We start from the raw sequence: 20,281 nt of genomic DNA, 5'->3' as shown, positions 1-20,281 counted from the left end.
ATAGCCAGACAATGCCTGTGTTTACAGGGTCTGTGCAACGCTCAGCCATGCCAGCAATTCAGCTGCAAACTGCAAAGACATCCCAGAGGGGTAATTGTACGAACAACCTCTGTATTTTTCTAGGATGCTCTTCCCTTAAATTTGTGGACTTGAGCAAGGGCCGTCGCTGGGGCTTGGAAGGTGACGGTGCAGGGGTCTGTGTAAGCTTGAGCTCCCCTCCTCCTGGGCACTTGGTACTCACTGGAAGCTCTTTATGGTCCTCTGCCGAAAGCTTACAGGCACTGGAACCAGCCACACGCTTGGCAGCAACAAACCTCAGGCCTTGTTGTGGTCCTTGAATTGGGATTATAGAGTTTTCCTTAATACTTTATCTGTTTCATGAGCATTTTTTGGGGGAAAGGGGAGGAGGGGGTCCCTAAATCTTCACATGAAGCTCAGAAGAGCTGTGTCTGGTGTGATGCTCTGCTTTAAACGTGGGGTCAGACTTGTATCTGCCTTGTTCATTTGTTGTCTGCTGATAAATGAGCAATTTTTATCAGTTCATAGCAAAGACATTTTTCTTTGCCAAGTATGAAATTATAAAAGCTTAAAGAGCTGTATCCACCCCTCAGGTGTGCTTTTGACTTCTGGTGATTCGGTAATTGAAGCTGCTTGTGAATTGTGGGGCAATTTATCTTTAATGCTGTGTGGAGATGGATAGTTCTGGTGGGGGAAATTAGGTAGCAGTGTGAGAGAGGGACAGGAAAGGAAGGTGGCTGGGTTTTGGCTTACGAGTAGGAAGGAAAAAATACCAACATTTTTATTTATTTTTAATAAGTAGATAATGTATTCATATTAAATACTTGGGCCTCTTTCTTCAGCGGTGGTGTCAAAGTCTAAATTCACATGATGGGGAGCAGCAGAGGCTGTGCTGGCTGGGAGAAGAGACACAAGTCCTGGGGATGGAGGGGGACAAGGTGGCTCGGTGACCTGTGACGGTGCAAGGGAGCTGCTGCTGCCTCATGGTGGGGTGCAGGAGCCTCTGCCCCACACAGGGATGTGGCCGATCCCAAAACTGGAATCCCTGAGGGGTCCTGGCCAAAGCAGAACCCGTTGTGTACATCCCCTGCACCTGAACTCCCTTATGCTTCAGGATTTTTTTTTTTTCCTTCTGGTTTTAAATGATGGCTTCACGTGTGGCAGAGCAGCTGCTGCCTGCGTTATCAAAATGGCTGTTTGCAGCTGAGGAGGGAAATAAATGCTCCCGAGGTCCCAGCCTGTACACCCAGCCCCACGGGATGGTTAATGCAGGGGGCTGCGAGGGCAGAGCTGGGCGCTCCGGTGGAGTCACTGCTGTGCTTGGGGCTGGCCTCGCCGGGGGCAGTCGCAGAGCACCCCGGTGAAGCTGCAGAGCTGGAGAATCAAAGCTCCCTCCCTCCCTTTTCCTCTTACTGCTCATCTGCACTAGGGCAGCGCGCTCCGGACACAGAAAAATGGCCTGTACTGTCTGGAAGATGTGTGTCTAGTTTAGTATTAGGTGATTATAGAAGGTAGACTGGTGAGGGTTTGTGCTGAAGGCAGAGTGCTGACAATTTTGGGGCAAAATGTTGGTGGATGTAACTAGCTACACCTGCTCCTGCTGCAGATACCTGAGCTCACGTGAGCTGAGTGGGGTCCTGCTGGTTTTCATGATTAACTTTTTTCTTTTTATTTATTTATTTATTTTTAACCAGTTCATAGAAATCAGTCTTAAAGTATCACCTCTTACCTAGGGCACCCTGCTCACAGGCCGTGCAGGTGGAAGCTCCTTACGCTGCAGCCCCTCACTACCAGGGCTGGGTTTAGCTCAGAGGAATCAAGAGCTGAAACTTTCCTTGAGGTAGGGCAGCCGTGTCCGGGCTGGTATCTGAAGCTCTGTGTGTTATCACCGTGTCTTTGCTTGCTTTAAGTCCCAAAACAGAATTCCAAGAAAATCATTAATGTAGTTCTCCTTTTGTCTTCTTAACCTGTGAAGTTTGTGGACGTGCTCAGAAGATGAGAAGCAGGCGGGGAAGAAATAATTTATTTTGGCTTTTGCTGTGGCATTCAGTAATGCTTTCTTAGCAGCTTGCTGTGTACTGAAAGAGGAGGAGGAGGTTCTAGGAAATGCAGAGAGGGAAAAGTAACAGCAAGGATACGTGTTACAAGAGGAGCAAGCTCTCTTTCTGTGCTCTTCTGGGATGTTTATAAACTGCCTCATCTACAAAATGGCTTTTAAACACTCGGGGGCTAGACTGGCTTGTGCCACGTACTTCCTCCGGCAGCGTAACTGCAAAATAAAACGTTTTAAATAAATTGCGAGTGTTCAAGTCGAGATTTCTTTAGCTGTTTTACGCTTGCAAACCCAGTCTCTTGTATGCTGGTGATTACTTTTCACTGAGTCAGGAGAGAGACGTCTCCATGTCACTGGCACAGAGACAAAGACTGGCGCTGACAATGTTGTCTTGTCTTCTTTCCTAGCTGCATTTTCAAGCAGGGAGGCTCAGTTTAATAACTCCTTTGTTTGTGTGGTGTGTTTTGGACACTTGAATGGTTTGGTGTTGGCAATAGCTTTTTTTTTTCCCTTTTTTTTTAATTGGTAGGGAGGCGAGGCAGAGAGAATGTCAATCACCTTTAAAGACCAATGTCACGGTTTGTGCCAAAATTTCAGTGTTCCAGCCTCAAATGCATTTTGTTCCCTGTAATATCACTTTCATAACTAAGGGAAAAAACGTAACAAATTAAACAAACTTGGCACAGTACTGAGGGGGGGATATTTCTCCTCTCTCAACACTTCTAAATGATGAAACAAAAAAAAAACCTCTCACTGTTGAAATCTTAACATGTTGCTTAGTTAATGGTGCAAGCAGCATCCTTAATAATTTTTCAAGCAACAGCAGAGATAGCTTAATTCTTAAAATTTCCATGAAGTTTACATTTATGCAGTCTCAAATGAACCTTCAAATAATAAGCCTTGGGCTCCTACAACATTAGCTTTAGAAGTTTATCTCAGGAGGACGCAAACAGAAGCTCCTGAGCCTCCCTGCCCTGTGCTGCCCAGGGCTCTGAGCGCTTCCCGGCAGTGGCCCTGTCCCAGCCCACCCACAGAAAACCCAGCACAGAAAGGGACGTGAGCTCTCGTGGGAGGAGGAACGCAGCTTTTCATCCCAGCCCCAGGAGGGAGGCACCACTGGATGTGTCACCCAACATCTGCAGAAATGCACAGGTATTTATGCACGTATTTGTGCATTTCACACACTTACGGTGTGAGCGCAGACCTGGTCCTGTTGGAAACATCTCCTTTAGGAGCTTCGCAGTCTTTAGGACCTTAAAGCCCACCCAGCCCCAACCTCTGCCATGGGCAGGGACCCCTCTTAGCAGCCCAGGCTGCCCAAACCCCATCCAGCCTGGCCTCGGGCACTGCCAGGGATGGGCCATGTGCTGAACCTGCTGTGGCCAGGCTGGATGGGGTCTTGGGCAGCCCGGTCTCGTGGGAGGTGTCCCTGTCTGTGGCAGGGGGCTGGAATTAGCTGATCTTTAAGGTCCCTTCCAACCCAAGCCGTTCTGTGGTTCTGTATCTGTTTGTGCCCCGTGTTTCTGAGCTGGCTGTGTTCACAGGGAGCTCACATGGGCCTGCTTGCCATAATGGCTTTTTTCGGGGGGCTACACTTGCTAAAGCAACCTGCTGCCGTATGCCCCCGGTCTGTATTGTAAACCCCGGGGAAGAACGAAGGCCCTGTGTGGGTTTTGGCTGGACGAGCGACGATGGGACCGAACGGCACGGCTGTGTGGTGCTGCCATACTGCAGCTCTGCTCCACACGGGTGTTGCCGTGTGCTTTTTGCAGAATAACCTTTTGGTTGCAGCTCTCTCTGCTCTCGGCCTGGTGGGAAAGCTAGCGCGAGCAGGAATCTGGGGCAGCGCAGGAGGAGGGGACAGACGAGCCTGGTAGCAAAAAAAAAAAAATGAGCAAAAGCATCGGTCTTCAGGGCCTCTGTGAGTCTGAGGAGCTCGCCCATTAATTTGGGAAGCAGCAGTGCTCTCCTTTCCACTGCTGCTTTGGGTGCCTCTGTCGCTGCTGCTTTCTCCCCAGCCTTTTCTAGTCCCTTTGCAACCCACGCAGTTCCTTTGAAAAAGGCGATGTAATCCTGCCACGTGGGCTCTCCCTGGCCTGGCAGAGGGTGTGAGTGAATGGAATAGCAGGGATGTTTCGGAGTCTTTGCTTAAATTTCCCAAAGCTCAGCCCCCCTGAGGAGGGCTGTGTGTTGGGAGGGATGGTGAAGGAGGCTCGGGCTCAGGGCTCGCAGGCTGAGCTCTTTAAAAACGTATCTGACAAGCAAGGCACTCTGTTTTAAACACTATTGATTATCACTGGATGCAGAGGAGCTGCCTGCCCAGATAACTTCATTTAGAAATATTTGCCACCCGCCCCCTTGAAACGGGAGCTTAAACTCTTCCAGTAATGCCTGCATTGATTTGCAGGCCCTGAGAGGCGACGTGCTGAGCCTGGAGGATGCCTCAGCGTGGGGATGGGAGGATCTGGGGGTGCCGTGGGTACCCAGGGATGTGCTTGGGGTGGTTTCTCTGCCCCTGCTCTTCTGCAGGCACACACCCCATCATTTCATGATTTTTTTTTGTAGGGGATGCTTTAATTACGTGATGGCAGGGGTGCATGTACCAGGGCTGCTCCCCTCCCCTGTGGGGGCTCCTGTGTGATCCAGAGGGGAAGCTCATAAACGCGATGGGGCTGCTGTAGCCTGGGCCCGTGTCTGTTAATGCTGGTTTGAAATCCTGGCCTGCCTTACGCAGGCTTTGCTGGGAGAGGAACGTGAGCTGAGGCTGCTCCTCGGCACGGCTGCCTGGGGGCACGGCAGGGCAGAAGCACAAATAGCATCATTTTTTGATGGGTGCTCCTTAAAAAAAAAAAAAAAAAAAGAAAGAAACGAAACAATTCGGGTATTGTTGCTGAAGCCACAACAACAGCAGCTCGACTTCTTTCAGATGGGAACCTTTAAAAGGGCCCTTTCTGTAAGGCCAGGGGTGGGTGCCCGCCACCGCATCTCTTGCTCCCTGTTCACGCTGTGCCCTGGTCATCGTGTGGGGCAGAGACAGGGAGAAAGGCTGAAAACTTCTAAAAATCTGGAATTGGGACGTGAATGCAGCAGGTATGAGCGTTTTCTCAGCATGGTGTCAGGCTCGGGTACCATAGGTGCAGAATGCAGAGGAGCACGTTATGCTCCCTGACTACCCCCGTGCAGGGCTTGGGCTTGAGGGAGAGCTGAAATCCTCCATAGCTGGGTTCTCTTTGACTGATCCGTCTCTCCCATGCTTGACTTCAATTGTGGAAAAGTGACACCTGCGGTGACATTGATGAACCTGCTTCCTTTCCGATGGTCTCAAGTCTGCTTTTGCCCTCTCAGGCAAAAAGGGTTTTCCGACCCTCAGTAAGTAACACACGGAACGTAGCACTCAGCTGCCTGCTCTCCCATTTCCAGATGTCTTGTTTTCACCTCCCCACTCTCAAGCAAATATTGCTTCATCAGCGTAAACGTTCAAACTGAGAGTCTGAAATGCCACTTACACGTCAGCTCGCTTTCCCCTTGATTCCCAGTGGAGCTGGAAGCTGTGACCTGTGGTTCGTGGGGCTGTGGGGTCTGGTGCTCAGGGACCCCTAGAGAGACAAGGGCCCTAAGGTGCAAATCTTGCAGGAAAAGCTTCCAAAATGGGCATTACTTGCTTGCCCCAAGCAAGGAGAAAGCTGAAATGTTTTAATTAAAACACCAGTGCTCTCCAGCTCCCATCCTACACCGCACAAGGCTCCTTTGGTTGCAATCTGCCCAGGTGTGCAGGAATCCCACCCTTGGGCTGCTGATGGACACACGTTATGGCAGGAACACCACTGAATGACAGGCTTGAGTTCTGTAAGAGGGCACAGGAGGCTGTTGCTCCATTTGGTGGCTGCTGGAGGCTGATCCTGACCGCCGAATTGTCCCTTCTTTGGGGAGGTGTTAGCTCAGAGCAAGGAGCTTCAGCTGTAACAAAACCAAACTTGGCTTGTCATCAGGATGATTGAAGCTTCTTGCTTCCACACTGCTCCATCGGCTCGGAGTGCTTCAGTGTGATCATCGTTGCCATCCCATAACGGAGGTAGTCCAGAAGACCCATCCTACGTGATGTCCCAGGCACGCTTTGCAGCACTAAAATCCCGACATTATAAGTGCCTTGGCCAGGAAATGAAAAGGCTGTAGTTAGCAAGCGATCCCCCTGAAACCTGTGCTACAAATACAGGTCAGAAGCGTGTTTCTGAGGCGCACTGAGTCGCGGGGAATATCCAGTAACTGGGTTAATACCGGGTTCTTGCTGTGTGAGGAGCAAGCTGCATCTCGAACAGAGAAACTAATTCTCCCTAACAAGGCTTCTGGACAGCAGCTCTAACGCGTGGCCTGAGCTAGCTGAACTGCTGCGTGACGGCACGCTGAGAGCTGGGACGTGCCATTCTGCCACTGCCCAAACCAGCAGTGAGCACCCCAAAACCTGAGCCCCTTCCTTCCAGGCTGCGAGGGAGCCCCGGCGAGCTCGTCCCTTCAGACCTAGTGAGCATCCTTGGTAGCCCAGCCTTGGGTCTGGAGGCAAGCAAGGGCAACCACGTCCCATCTCATTTGCAGCCCTGAAGCCCTCTCTTAGAGGGGCCATCCCTGGGCGCGCTGCAGGGACGTGCAGTGGCAGCGGTAGGTGACACCCGGAGCTGCGGGTGTCCTTCGGAGAGATCTGCAGCAGCTCTAAAGGTCTGCATTTACAAGAGGGACTTAGCACAGAAATGTTTTATTCAGCAAAAACTGCAGGAGCAGGCTGGTTTTCTTTTTCTTTTTTTTTTTTTTTTCCTTTTTAATCAGATTTTTCAGCTGTTCTCATGGGTTTCTGTGTACGTCGTCAGCTCCGTGTGCTAATGCATTAACGCTTTCTGCTCTGCTGCTGGGACTCACCATCCCTTTATTCACCTTTATGCTTTGTAGGAGATGCTGCCTGTTAGAGGAGCCTTCAAATGTATTTGTTTTGCTCCTCTGCCAACAGCTAGCTGTGTCGTGCTGTAACAGAGCCATGGCCTTTGTCAGCACGGGGCGTGCTGCTCCGATCCAGTGGCTAAAAGATGCCTGAGCAAATTAGTGCACCTGGGAGAGAAGTGAGTGATTTATGTTGTAAGCTTCCTCAACGGCTTCCCGATAGCTAGGTAATGCTTGCATTTCTTGTTCTGCAGTCCTTTTGGTCTCTCTGTTCTAGTGCATATAGTAAACTTGGAATTAATTGCTAGGGTTTTCTTTTAGAAGTGGAGTGAAATTCTCTCCCTGTCTCATTTCCCAACGATTCTTGTTTTTCCGTGTTCTTGAAGCCTTTCTGTTACTCACAGAGCACTTCCAAGAATAAAATGTGTTCAATGTGTTTTGCTCAGGGAGGTGGTGGAGTCACCATCCCTGGAAGTCTTCAAAAGACGTTTAGATGTAGAGCTTAGGGATATGGTTTAGTGGGGACTGTTAGTGTTAGGTCAGAGGTTGGACTCGATGATCTTGAGGTCTCTTCCAACCTAGAAATTCTGTGATTCTGTGTAATACCCACTGGCTCTGATCCCTTTGCTCCCCCTTTCCTCACTTCAAGTTCCCATCTTTCTCCCTTCCTTTCTTTAAAAAGCTGACCTGCAGATCTACACATGCCTTTTGAACTTCACTTCTCCATCCCTGACCCTCCTAACAGAGTAATGTGGAAGCGAAGTATTTGAAGAAAGATCAAACGCCGATTCCCTATTTGGAAGCCAATGAGCTACTTCCTTTTTTATTTTATTTTTTTTTTATTTTTTATTCATATTTGAAGTACACACTTCAAAGTGGTTTGGAAAGGAAATGTTCCTGTGCCCTGAAAGGCACCTCCTGTTGTGAATCAGCAGAGTATTGTCCATCTCTTTACAAGCACGATGCAGAGGAGCTGTGGCCTCAGATGTTACCAGTTTTGCACGTAGGTCACGTGCATGTGGGCTGTGGCTGCATCACAGTGCATTAAGCACTCTTTGGGCACAGGGGAATAAATAGCATCACTTTACCAATGGAGTCTCCAGCTTAACAATATACATTACATTTATTGATAGCTGACGCCGGGTTTCAAAGAGTGAATAACATTTAAGTGGGTTTGCATCTAGGTCTTCTGGCTAATCTGACATAATAATGAGGTAGCAAATGTTTAATTAGAGTACTGTAGCTGAAGTTTGTTAAGTCAAGATAGTCGAGTCCCAGTGAACAAAAAGCAATTTATGTAGTCCAGAGTCTGCCTTATAGCAAACAAAATATAATTTTACTGGTTTGTGTCTAACAAAATTCTGCAATAAAACAAAACCATGTTTACCCAGGTCTGCATTCAATTTATTATATTTTTCTGAGAATGACTTATGCTATTAACACAGCAGTGGTATAATAAGAAAAACTGCAATGAATTGGGTTTCGGTTAGGAGAGTGGAATAGTTATTCTAGTATAATTGCAAAATACAAATGCTTGAGGTGGAACGCCACGTCACAGTCCATCAAAATAACATTTAAATGGCTTTTGCTCTACGTTAGTCTCCTCTCGACTTTGCAGCTTCATGAGGTTTCAAGCTGTGAGGAAAAAGCATACCAAGGAGGTGAGCCCTGCTCTGCTTTCTCCTTGTCTGGACTCTTAAATGACTCTTAAATCAGCAGATCAGCTCCACACTGAAGAGCTGGCCTTGCTTTGGGTTGGGTTGAGGGGCAAGGGAGCTTGGCTGGTGTTTGTCCATGCTGTACTGACACCATGCAGTCAACCTACGTACAATGCTGAGGGTCGCTGACGCTTTCTGTGCCTAGAACATGATTTTGCAGAGATGAGAAATTGCATTTCTTTCATAAGCAAAACTACTTTGGGCCTACACTCGACTTGCGGCGGTGCACGGGAATATGTTTGGTCTGAGTAGAGCAATGGGTTTGTTGGCTCTGTGGATTTGTTCCAAATAAGTGATGTTGGGTTTGCTTTCGTTGTATTTGAAGGTGCCTCATCACCAGACATGGAGTCCAGCTATGGGGGAGGCTTGCTGGACATGGTGAAAGGAGGAGCGGGGAGGCTGTTCAGCAACTTGAAGGATAACCTGAAGGATACCCTGAAAGATACATCTTCAAAGGTCATGCAATCTGTTGCCAGGTACGGTAGAGCTGGAGCTGGCTAATGCAGGTAGTGTCACTAGCTTCTGGTCTGACTTGCAATCTTAACTAGCATAATAAATGAACGCCAACCTTCAGGAATCTGGAAAACGCCTCCCTGGTGAAACTGGGGCACGTAGTTTCTGATTCCTTTGACCCTTGTGGGGTCCTGCCACTCGGCTGCTGCATGACTGTTTTGTCACTGGAAGTTGGCTCATGTTACTTAATGCTCAGTGAGACTCTTCTTGCTGATAAAACTGTTCCCTTTGCTACAACCACTTCCTGAGTTGAAGAAAGAACTGAAGTGACTTTGCTTTGGTCACCTCTGCTCGTGATGGCCCTTGTGCTTGGCACTGCACCTGCCTCTGAGGGATGTGGGGCTAGAGTAAATTAAAGAAATCTAATGGAGGCAACTCCTCTGAGGCTTTGATCTGTGAAGTGTCTAACAGCTAGAGATTCTCCTGAAAACTGGTACTGAAAATTAATGACAAAAGGGAAAAGGGGAAAAGGGACTTTTTTTTTTTTTGGAAGCTTCTGCATCCATTTAATAGTGTATGTGAAAGGAAAGCTGGGTCACTGTTTACAGTAAACTGTTTGTAGCCTTTGCTTAAGACAGAAAGACAAAGAATTGTTTTTAAGATCATTTCCTTCCTTGTGTGAAAAGCAGACCTATGTGGGAAAACAATGTCCTCCTGATTCCTGTAATGGGCAGTCTTCTGTAAAAATGCATAATTCCTGTCTCCTACTTTGTCTTCTTTTAGTTACACCAAGGGAGAGCTAGATATTTCATACATTACCTCGAGAATCATTGGTAAGTACTGCTGCTGGGATAAATAGAACTTGTAGTACCTTGGGGTTCAGAAGTTTATGACCATGTTATGGTGCATGCTCACCTTGCCTTCTTCTTACCTTTCTAGTGATGTCTTTTCCTGCTGAAGGCGTTGAACTGGGGTTCAGGAACCACATTGAAGACGTACGGACATTTTTGGATTCCAGACATCCTGACCACTACACAGTCTTCAACTTGTCACCTAAGTATTATCGCAGTGCCAAGTTTCACAACAGGGTGAGTGTCTTCCAAGAGTTTTTGTGAAACGGGGCAGAAGATCCTGCTTCTGTCTCTCCTTTGTGTGGCAGAACGTACTGAGATGGAAAAGGAATTACAGAATCATTGAATGGCTTGGGTTGGAAGGGTCCTTTGTTATAGATGTTACTAAGTGGCCATGGTCTCTTCTGGGTTTTAGCTGATGTCTGGGGTATTAAAGAGATGGAAAGTTCAGGGCATAATGCTTCTGTCAGGAGTCTGTGAGAGTGACGCTGCCCTGAGTTGAGCCTGTGCTGCTCTTGACTCCTACATAGTTGCCAGAAGCTGCTGCAAAGAAATAAGGAGTAAACCCTTTAGTTTCTCATGCTACAGAGGTGAGCTTCAGAAAGAATTAATGCACAGACTCAAGCGTATGATGTGGGTGTGCAAGACTTCAATGTGGTCTGAGCCCCAGTGATCACTACCAAGAATCCTAATAAATAGCAAATTGCTGGCAGTGCCTTGAGCGTGGAATACAGAAAGCTGTGGGTTATCATATAGGATTATCTGAGGGGTGATGAGGAATTAATAGGAATTATAAAGAAGGTCTAACAAAGATCCTAACAGAAGTGCTTTAAAAGAAATTATCAGTAAAAGGACTTAGATAATTTTCACGTTGAAGAATCCTTCAGTGGTGTTGTAATCAAGCAGAAGCACTGAGGAGGCAAAGCACAGGACTAGAAACTGTATCTAAAGTACATTTTGGCTCTTCCACTAGCGTATAATTTAAAAAAAAACACCTCCAGTCTCTGTCCCAGTTTCCTTCTCTCAAACCAGAATGGCACACAGGAGCAGTTCAAGGCTTTGTTTCACTAATGGCTTTTGGAGGATAGCTCTTCAAGACACTGCTGTTGAAATGCAAGGTTAGATCTAATCTCCTAAAAAAAATCCTGTTCTTTTCCTCTCCCCCAAGGGAGTGATGATTTTCTTATTTCTTATTTTTTGTGAACTTCGACTGGAAAGGCAACAGTAGTTGCCAGACATAACCCTCTGCCAGGGTAAGAGAATCTCATGCTGTGTATACGCCGGATTCCTTTTTCCCTTGAGCTGTAGCTGAATCTATCCTCAGCAATTGCTCTGACCACCAGTAACCACTCACTTATACTTGAAGCAAATTTCTCTGTAGCAATCGGTAAGCAGCCATGACTTCAGCTATGAGTAAATGAACAGGAAAGACTAATTAAAAAACATCAAAGGCTCTGAATCTTCAGTCTTACTTGGGTTTGGTGCATCACTGTTGCTGTTGGTAGGAGGAGAAAGACAGATCTACTTTTGATAGCCCAGCATTAACCACCTGTTGGTATATTGCTTGACCTGACCATAAGCCCTTCATCCCCTGTAATTTGTCTCCTACCATACCTCGACAGATGACTTTGTAGGTCACTCTCGAAGCATGACTAGGTGCTTTGTAAGCTATTGCCTTGACACACACACAAAGAAAATGATACATCTCTTTATTGAAAGATTGTACTTTCAGGTTATGGGCTAGGAAATACTGACTCCAAGTATTCTTCAGGAAAATTAAATGTGCAGAACAGAATACATGAGATGAGACAATTGTAAATATGAGGTTGAACTTAACCTGTAGTGGGGAAAAAAATACTAATGGGCTATCAAGGAAATGAAATCACATGAAAAGTATTCTCTGCTTTGGGTAAGGATACCAGATGAGCTGAAGTTTTGAGAGGCACTTGTTCTTTGAAGTGAATGGCTTCTTAATTCCTATCTTCTTTAGAGCTGCTCTTTTCAAGATCACAGTAGGTCACTTTGCATAGTGACAGAGGAGGGAGATGACATTAGTGTCCTGCCAGCCCATTTTCCTGCCCCTGTGTGGCTGTGTGGGGCTCAAAGCCCCAAGTGCCCAGTCTAGTGAGGAGAGGAGGCAATGTGAGCAGTAAAAGCTGCTGCTCAAGTCCAGTCGTGCTCTGCTTTTCTCCCTGCCTCGTCACCCCAGCAGGAGGGGAGAGTTCACATCTGCTCGAGAAAATGTGAGCAGTTTGAAAACATATAACTCAAATATAGCATTAAACAAAACCAAACTTCAAAGTCCCTGTAGGGTCACGTTCTTGGCCGTTACTACCCTACTGCTAGAGGAAAAACAAGCACTGGCTGCATATTTCCAAAGCTCTAGAAGAATTCCCATTCCTTTTCTGTAAGGCTGCCTTTTGTGAGGGGTGTTGAGGTTATATCTGAAATAAATGAAATGCTACTTCCCATGTATTTAATTTCCTAATTGCGAACCAGCAGAAAGATGTGTAATTATAGACAAAGTAAATATATAATTATGGACTGTGGGAAATGTGTATTATTTACTTTGTAAGTGATAATGGCTTTTCCAGATGCTTGACAGTGTGTTGTCCTAAGACCTATTCAGAGAATCATCAGTGCAAAGGTCGCTGGTCATATTAATTCTAGCAGCCTCTTGTAATCTGCATTGTGGTTTGGTGCTCTAATTGCAAGTGGATCTTGCACCTCTAGAAGCCTGGTGCAAAAGTACTTGGGGTTGGAAGGAGAAGGCTTGCCTGATAATAGAAAAATAATTGACAGGCACCTCTATCTCACTTATGGCATCAGCATTCTGGGTCTATTAAAGAATTGAATGAATGTTTGTGAACTCTAGTTCAGAACTTACAATGGTCCTGTGCTTTCAGCAAAGCAAACGCTGTCAGGTCTGTGGAACAGAAAGCTGATGGGGGCCATTCCTGCATGGGAGCTACCACACAGTGAGCCTTTGGTTGTTTTGTCTCCCTTCTTGAAAAGCTGCAGAAGAGGTATAGGCAAGAGAATCAATGATGTGCTGGGCAGGATTCGTGCTTCTGCTATCAGCTGTTGTGCAGGTGTACATGTGTAAGAGAGAATCTTAAATGCATCTTTTATGAATCCTGGAGCCTTGCCTTTCTCGGAGAGATGACACGGTCAGGTATGAAAATGGTACGGCCATTTAAGAACACCTGGTCAAACAATCTCCTTCCTGCCCCTGGTTTTCATTAAACAGAACCCAAATCTCAGCTGAGAGAAAAGCAATCATTTGTCTAATGACAAATGCTTTTCCTTTAAATTTCTTTTAGCCAGAAATGACGTTCAAAAAAAGACATTTCAATTAAAAACAAATAAAACTGAGATGTCTGTAGAAGGCTATTTGATGTGCTGTTTGAGACTGTGAAGACTCTTTTTGAGATGTCGTGACTCAGAACTAGTACGCTGATGAATAGTAACCAGGCATACTTTAGGATTTGTGGGTTTTCAGCTCTAAGAAGTCATTCATTTTTTCTGGCTCATATCTTAACTATGCTTACTCAGATAGGATTTTTTTTTTTGAACAGAAGTTTCCCTTTCATCAATCTAATATCTGTCAAATGGGGCTTGAAAATCCTATTACACAAAACGACTGAGAATAACAGATGTTCAGTATCCTTTGAAAATCAGAGCCGTGGTTTTTGGGGACAACTTGTACAAAGATTTTTGACAGAAATCAATGTGCAGCTGCGACACTGGAGTGCTATGGAAGGCCACTCAAGATAATCTGGCTTGGAATGCAATTAAAAAATAAAAACGTATCATCAATGAAAATACATCAAAATCTTGTTATTCAATTGAGGGTTCCTTTTTGTTTGTACATTCATAATTCATGAACATCGGGGATCAGAATTACACATCAGAGAGGGAGTAGGTTTCAAGCACGTACCTCTAGGTTGCAAAGGAGAAGTATGTTTCTTGGCAGAAAGCGTTTGTAAAAGCACGCCCTGCCTAATGCTCTTATGAAGCTGGCTTTTGTTCACTGTGCAATTCCTGCAGGTATCCGAATGTAGCTGGCCAGTACGACAAGCGCCCAGCCTGCACAACCTCTATGCTGTCTGTAAGAACATGCACAACTGGCTACAGCAGAACCCCAAGAACGTGTGTGTCATCCACTGCATGGTGAGTAGGGCAGAATGTGAGCAGATTTTCAGACCCGTGAGTCTTATGTCATACTGCCTGTTGCACATCTAGAGTCTGTCTACAAGGATGGTGACAATTTCTTAAAAAAAAAATAAAAAAAAATAAAAACCAGCCCCCTAGAAAGGGGCTTTATTTGCAGCTCCATAGCTAACCTGGGAGACTTAGCACTGAACGTGGAGCAATGCAAGGTCAGAGAAGTTGCAATTGTTCCAGCAGTGATCTATGAGCTGGTGATGGCTTGAACTTCTCTCAAGAACTGACTGTAAGGATCGTCAGCCCTCTGTTGCTTTGTGTTTAATTGTGTGTAGTCATAGGTCTAAACCCAGCTCTAGACTGAGGATTGCTGATGGAAGTGCAGGAGCAAACATGTCTTTGGGAATTCTGTTTAACTGTAAAACTGAGGTTGTCAGTCTCTTGCGATGGTTGCTGTCAGACCTGGCTGAAGACATCCAGTTGCCTTCTGCCCCTCGTGGTGCACCACAGCCACCTGGGTTGCTGACTCCCCGTAAGGGTTGTTCAGGACCGGGTAACACGTAGATCTGATGCATGAGGGTGCTGTCATTCTGTATGACTAGCTTGTAATTTACCCCGGCCAACCTTTTATGTTGACAGTAATGCCCAAGAGGAGAGTTCTGTTTTGCTCCTGGAGCCTAAATTAAATCCAGGAGGCTGTCAGTTTTCATCAGTGTAAACCTGGGAGGAACTGGGGAAATGACTGATCCCAAACTGCGTAAACCTTACGTACGAGTCTGGCAGTTCCTGCCTCATGTAGTGCAGCCAGCAGCTCCAGGATACAGGTTTGTCTCAAACAGAGACTAAGATGCACTTGTTGCCTCCGGTCCTGGAAATTTAGCCCAAGAATCAAATTCCTTTACTGTCCTTTGGGCAATGAATGTCAGGGTAATGCTGTAAAAGATGGTGAGTCCTTCTGAATACTTTCTGATGAGTCTGGAGAAGCCTACTTAGCCCACGTGAAACTGGGAGATCTTTTCAGAGGCAATAGGCAAAGGCTGAACTTCAAAAGGCAAATAGGCTGTTAACCTTGAGTAGATCCTGGGCCTGGGTCAGGAATGGGATGGCAAATCCTACAGCTGGAGACAAAACATGCTTCTGGGCATTGAAGCCAAATATGAGCTGTCCTCGGCTTTGGCTGCTTTTTGGATGTCAGCTTTGATCCAGGCCACTGCAGCTCACCAAAGTCCTAGGCATTAAACAAAAGGCACAGGACTGGAAATTCCTTGTCATCATGCAATTCATTACTAGGCTTTCTGGAGAAATTATTTTAGGTGACTTAGGGAACAGTGGAGAGTGTTCTGCTGAAAATAAAGGACGTCTCTGATACTTATTCATTTCTTCCTCCCACCCTGCTCTAATTAACAGGATGGCCGTGCAGCCTCAGCAGTTCTGGTCAGCGCGATGTTCTGTTTCTGTCACCTCTTCTCTAATCCAGGCCCTGCTGTGCAGCTGCTGAACACAAAGAGACCTGGAATCGTACTGTGGCCGTCTCACAGGAGGTAGAGTATAGTGGCTAAATGCCATGCAGGAGCTATTTTCCTCGCACTAAACACTGCATGAGTATCCTTGTGCATTTTGTCAAGGTGTCCCCGGCCCCTAGGCTGAGATATGCATTGTTATCACTTTGTTCCCTGGGAAAAATAAATAAATTAATTAAATAAGTGGTAAAGTAGTGATGAGGCACTGGAGCAGATTTTCCAGGGCGTCTGTGGGATCTCTGTCCTCAGAGATCCTTGGCTGGGTATCACCCTGAGCAGCATAATCCAGCTCTGGATTATGCTACATTATAGATGCTACATTAAAGTTAGTTCTGCTTTGAACAAATACCTTCAGAGGTCTCTTCCAACCTGAGTTATTGTCTGATTTTATGAAATAATGCATGTGAGCTGAAGGGTATGCATGCCACATGCCCCATTTTCTCCACCCAAACCAGCCCGAAGGTGCTGGCAGGAGGCAACAGACTGAAAATCCAGGATTCCTGTTGCAGCATGAGCAGTACTCATGCATTAGTTGTGTAACTTAGTTTTGACAGGTCTTAACTGATGTTTATGGCCACTTCCATTTCACTCACATTGATGTAATAGTAATGGAGGAATAAATGTTCCAAACCCTTTGTGCTCTAGCTTGGGAAAGCTGACAAGTCTGTAGTTAACAGGACCTTGGTGAATTCCCCTCCCTGTGTCAGCCTAATCCTTGCAGGAGGTTACACTGTAAAAATATCTTGTTTATGATTTCCATTAAGCAGAGGCAGAAGTGCCTGTCAGAGCAAAGGGAAGATGCAGTGTTATGTATGTGGTAATAACAATCCTTTGGTACATGACTAACAAAGTACTTCATCTGGTATGTGCATGTAAAATAGAAGGCGAACTTCTACTGGGAAAGCAGGAAAACCATTGCTCTGCACCTTCTCTCCTAAAAGGTGCAGAGAAGTGACCTTCAGCTTGGAGCTAGAGGGTAATTTCCTTCCCCTTGGGCTGTAGTTCTTGTAATCAAACACAAATGGGAGTGTAAATTCTGTGCCAGCTGCAAACCTGCTGGAGTATACGGAAACTCCCACGCTGCAACTGTGGAAGAGCTGCACTTTTAGTGGATATCAGGGTAGACTTCAAACAAAACAGAAAAACAAAAATTGTTTGCCTGGGATGGAGATTTCAGTAACGGCTTTCTCTGCCTGCAGATACATCGGATACATTTGCGATCTAATAGCAGACAAGCCCATCATTCCTCACTGCAAACCACTTACTATCAAGTCAGTCACCCTCAGTCCAGTCCCCTGTTTCAACAAGCAAAGGAACGGGTGCCGGCCCTTCTGCGACATCCTCAGCGGAGAAACCAGAATCCTCACCACGTCCCAGGAGTATGAAAGAATGAAGTGAGTTGCTCTGATCTCCTACCACCCTTAGGAGCTTAGCGCAAGGAGGCTTTGGTTTTGCTGTAAGGTACCTGAAGTCTGTGCTGCAGTCACTGTCAGACTGCCTGATAATCGTGGAGTGCAGGTAATTAATTGAAGGTTGGTGCCTCGTGTTGAAATAAACTGCCAGTCAGTTGGAAGTTAACATGCAGTGGGATATCTGCACTGAGATGGTTCAGGGCTATGCTGGCTTCCCCAGTGAAGTGTTTGTTTCACCTAAACCTAATGTTAAGGAGAGTGCTGAATGTAGCTTCTGTTTGTTCGGCCTGAATGAGATGATAGCTTTATGTTGATGTTCTTTTTGGGTGGTAATGATGTTATGGAAGGGAGCTTAACTGTGGATTTCCTTCTCATCCCCTCAAAGAGAATACCGTGTGCAAGAAGGGAAAGTCCTAATTCCACTGGGAGCCACTGTCCATGGAGATGTTGTTGTTTCTGTCTACCACATGAGGTCAACCATTGGGGGACGCCTTCAAGCAAAAGTAGGAGTTTAACTTCTCTTGCATGGTAGAAGCAAAGTAGCTAAGAGGGGGCTAAGGATGGGGCCTAAGAATGCATGTGGCACTCATGATGTAGAAAGTTTTCCGAGCATAGAAAAGAAAACACAAATTTGATTGTTTCCAAGTGAAAATGAAGAACAGCATTTGGAGAAGTCTGTGATGCCTCCAGTGTCTCTTTGTGGAGTCAGTGTGTACTGATGGTGTGTAGGATCCTTCCAGCTGATGCAGAAGACAGAAACAGCTCTATCAATAACCAGCTAAGGGCAAAAAAACACCAAAAATTCTAACTACTCAGCTTAAATGAGTATAACTTAGCGAGCTGTCACTCCTGTATGGTAAAGGCTGTTCTAGAACAAGCAACGCAGACACCTTATTGATCATTAGGGCAAAAAGGCAATTTGTGCTGGTTGGGTAGCTGCCGGGAGGGGAAAGACTGCATAAGCCAGAGGCTGGCCAGGCAGCCACCCTCCCCATAGACAAAAGACCTCTTCACACTGGCAGATCAAAGAAATGGGAGGCAATGGAAACTAGGGGGAGAGAACAGAGGGGAACCAGAGTGAGCGCACCCACAGCTCCTCCCCACAGCATAGTAGCAGTGCTGAAAGTGAAAATATTTATTGGTCTGTGCAGTTCTAGGATTTCAGATTGACTTTAAAATGCTGTTCTCTGGCTCTTGTAATTGCAGAAGAGGAATTTGGAAATGCAGTCTGTTCGGACTAGCAAACTTTTATTGGGTTTGCAATAACCGAATCAGTGGTTGTGATAGACAACTCACTCCATTAACCTTTGTGGCAATGAGGGTTAATTGGTTTAATCAGTGAAATAATCTGAATTGTTGTGACTTAAAGCGTGAAAAGTGATGGGAGGAAGTGGGGGGGAAACAAATGTTTTCCCACCTGCTTGGAGTACCACCTCATTTGCTCCCTGCAGGCGGGTGCTGCAGATGCATCAGGCAGAACAGCTTCAGCCTGCAGCTACCAGCTGGGTGTGGTGGCTGTGTTCTCCAGTGGTCACTGTATCTCCTGATACTTTTATCTGAGATCTTAACAATTTTCCTGAAGATATGTTTGAAACCTTACTATTCAAGTTGCAGAGTGACTCATGAATGTTTCTCTTCTTAATTCATTACTGGTGCTGCTTGCAGTATAGATGACACTTTACTGAAGCTGCTACTGCAGGTGAAATGGTCCTGTATGTTCCTGGGGTACAAACCTGTTTCTCCAATGTATTTAATGGAAATATGTCAGCTTCATTTAAGTGCTAAAATGTCAAGTAGATCCCAGAAATGAAGACAGTCCTGAATGCTGTGAAGGCGCTCCACTGTCTGGAAGCAGAAGGAAAATTTGAAGCAGATGGAAATATTGGGGTTTGAGAAGGGAAAGCTCTGCTTTCTGTAAAACAGGCAGAATGAGTTAGCTTTTGTAGCAGTTATAATTAGTCTATGTAGTAACAGGTAGTAAGGTAGACTTAATAGTCTGTATGTGCAGTGAACAAATATTTTAGTTCTGTCAGTTTAAGCTCTTGTTCAGTCTGGTGCTCTGTTTTCCAGATGACCAACACACAAATATTCCAAATTCAATTTCACACTGGATTCATAGCGCTGGGAACAACCACATTAAAATTCACCAAGTGAGTATTTTAAGCTGAGCATTAATCAAACCTGAAGCATAAAAGCCTTATGAAGGCTGAAGGAGAATGTTCACAGCTGAAACATGAAAGTCTGTGTGTGTGCATCTATTGAAAGACTATATAGATTTGCAGAAACATCCTTTTCTTTTTAATTGACCAGTTCTTGTCCCCATTTAGACCTGAACTGGATGCCTGTGATTCTCCAGACAAATATCCCCAGCTCTTTCATGTCATACTGGAGATAGAAATACAATCTACTGATAGACAAACAGAATTAACTCCTCCTTGGGAGAACTTCACAACAAAAGACATCAATCCAACCATTCTTTTCTCCTCCCATCAGGAGCATCAGGACACTCTTGCTTTGGCAGGTATGAGCTGCACAGCTTTACTCACTTGATTCATATGCTTACCAAGAAGCTGAAATTTGTTTTGATTTATTTTAATTTTATTTTTTTATTTATTTATGGTGGTGTTCTGTGCTACAGGTAAATGTCCTACAGATTCACCCCCAGACAACATCAGAAACGTTGGACAGAGTGCGTTCTTCTCATCTCTCAGCTGGCAAGGTAGGCAGACTTAGTCTTTAAAGTAAAATCTGCTTAGAATGAGATAAACAACTTTTTTTTTTCCCCTCCCTGAAGCACAGAGGGAGGCTGAAGGATCTGACTGTAACATGCCTTTCACATTAGATCAGAGTATTGCTGGTCACACCCGTATGTTGCAATTGAGTGCAAATTAATTTCCTACAATGTCCCCTTCAAACATTGTCTGCTTGTGCTGTGTGTGACAGGCTATTGACACAGTTCTAACATCAACCTTTGCCCTAGGCATCCTTGATGCTAAAACAAAACTCAGCTGCTTTTTGCTCATGTTGTACTTAATATATGCGGTGCTACGAGAACGCAGCACTGAGAGGGTGCCTGTCAGAGAGGCCATTCAATAGCGCTGAATGCCTCAAAACCCTCACGGTGGTGCCAAACTTAGTGTTCCTCCCATGGCCCCAGGGATAT

At 45.7% G+C, this 20,281-nt stretch overlaps 1 protein-coding gene across 3 annotated transcripts in view; it reads left to right on the top strand.

The window, feature by feature from the left end:
- The window catches only part of DNAJC6 (DnaJ heat shock protein family (Hsp40) member C6), a 42,651-nt gene that overhangs the window by 10,413 nt on the left and 11,957 nt on the right, over positions 1–20,281 (top strand). For 2 of the 3 annotated variants that reach the window (XM_068690131.1, XM_068690132.1), the window contains exons 2-11: positions 9,041–9,191; positions 9,952–10,001; positions 10,108–10,256; positions 14,070–14,192; positions 15,594–15,727; positions 16,906–17,100; positions 17,504–17,621; positions 19,189–19,268; positions 19,446–19,639; positions 19,757–19,837. In XM_068690131.1, coding sequence (XP_068546232.1) covers positions 9,041–9,191; positions 9,952–10,001; positions 10,108–10,256; positions 14,070–14,192; positions 15,594–15,727; positions 16,906–17,100; positions 17,504–17,621; positions 19,189–19,268; positions 19,446–19,639; positions 19,757–19,837 — 1,275 coding nt within the window. Of the gene's footprint in view, positions 1–7,204; positions 7,225–9,040; positions 9,192–9,951; positions 10,002–10,107; positions 10,257–14,069; positions 14,193–15,593; positions 15,728–16,905; positions 17,101–17,503; positions 17,622–19,188; positions 19,269–19,445; positions 19,640–19,756; positions 19,838–20,281 lie in introns of those variants that run through there. The other variant, XM_068690133.1, reaches the window with a different exon arrangement.

Source organism: Anas acuta, chromosome 8, assembly GCF_963932015.1.
Source record: "Anas acuta chromosome 8, bAnaAcu1.1, whole genome shotgun sequence".
NCBI classification, from domain to species: domain Eukaryota; kingdom Metazoa; phylum Chordata; class Aves; order Anseriformes; family Anatidae; genus Anas; species Anas acuta.
Note: the sequence above shows the minus strand (reverse complement) of the source record. Positions and strands in the feature narration are given on the sequence as shown.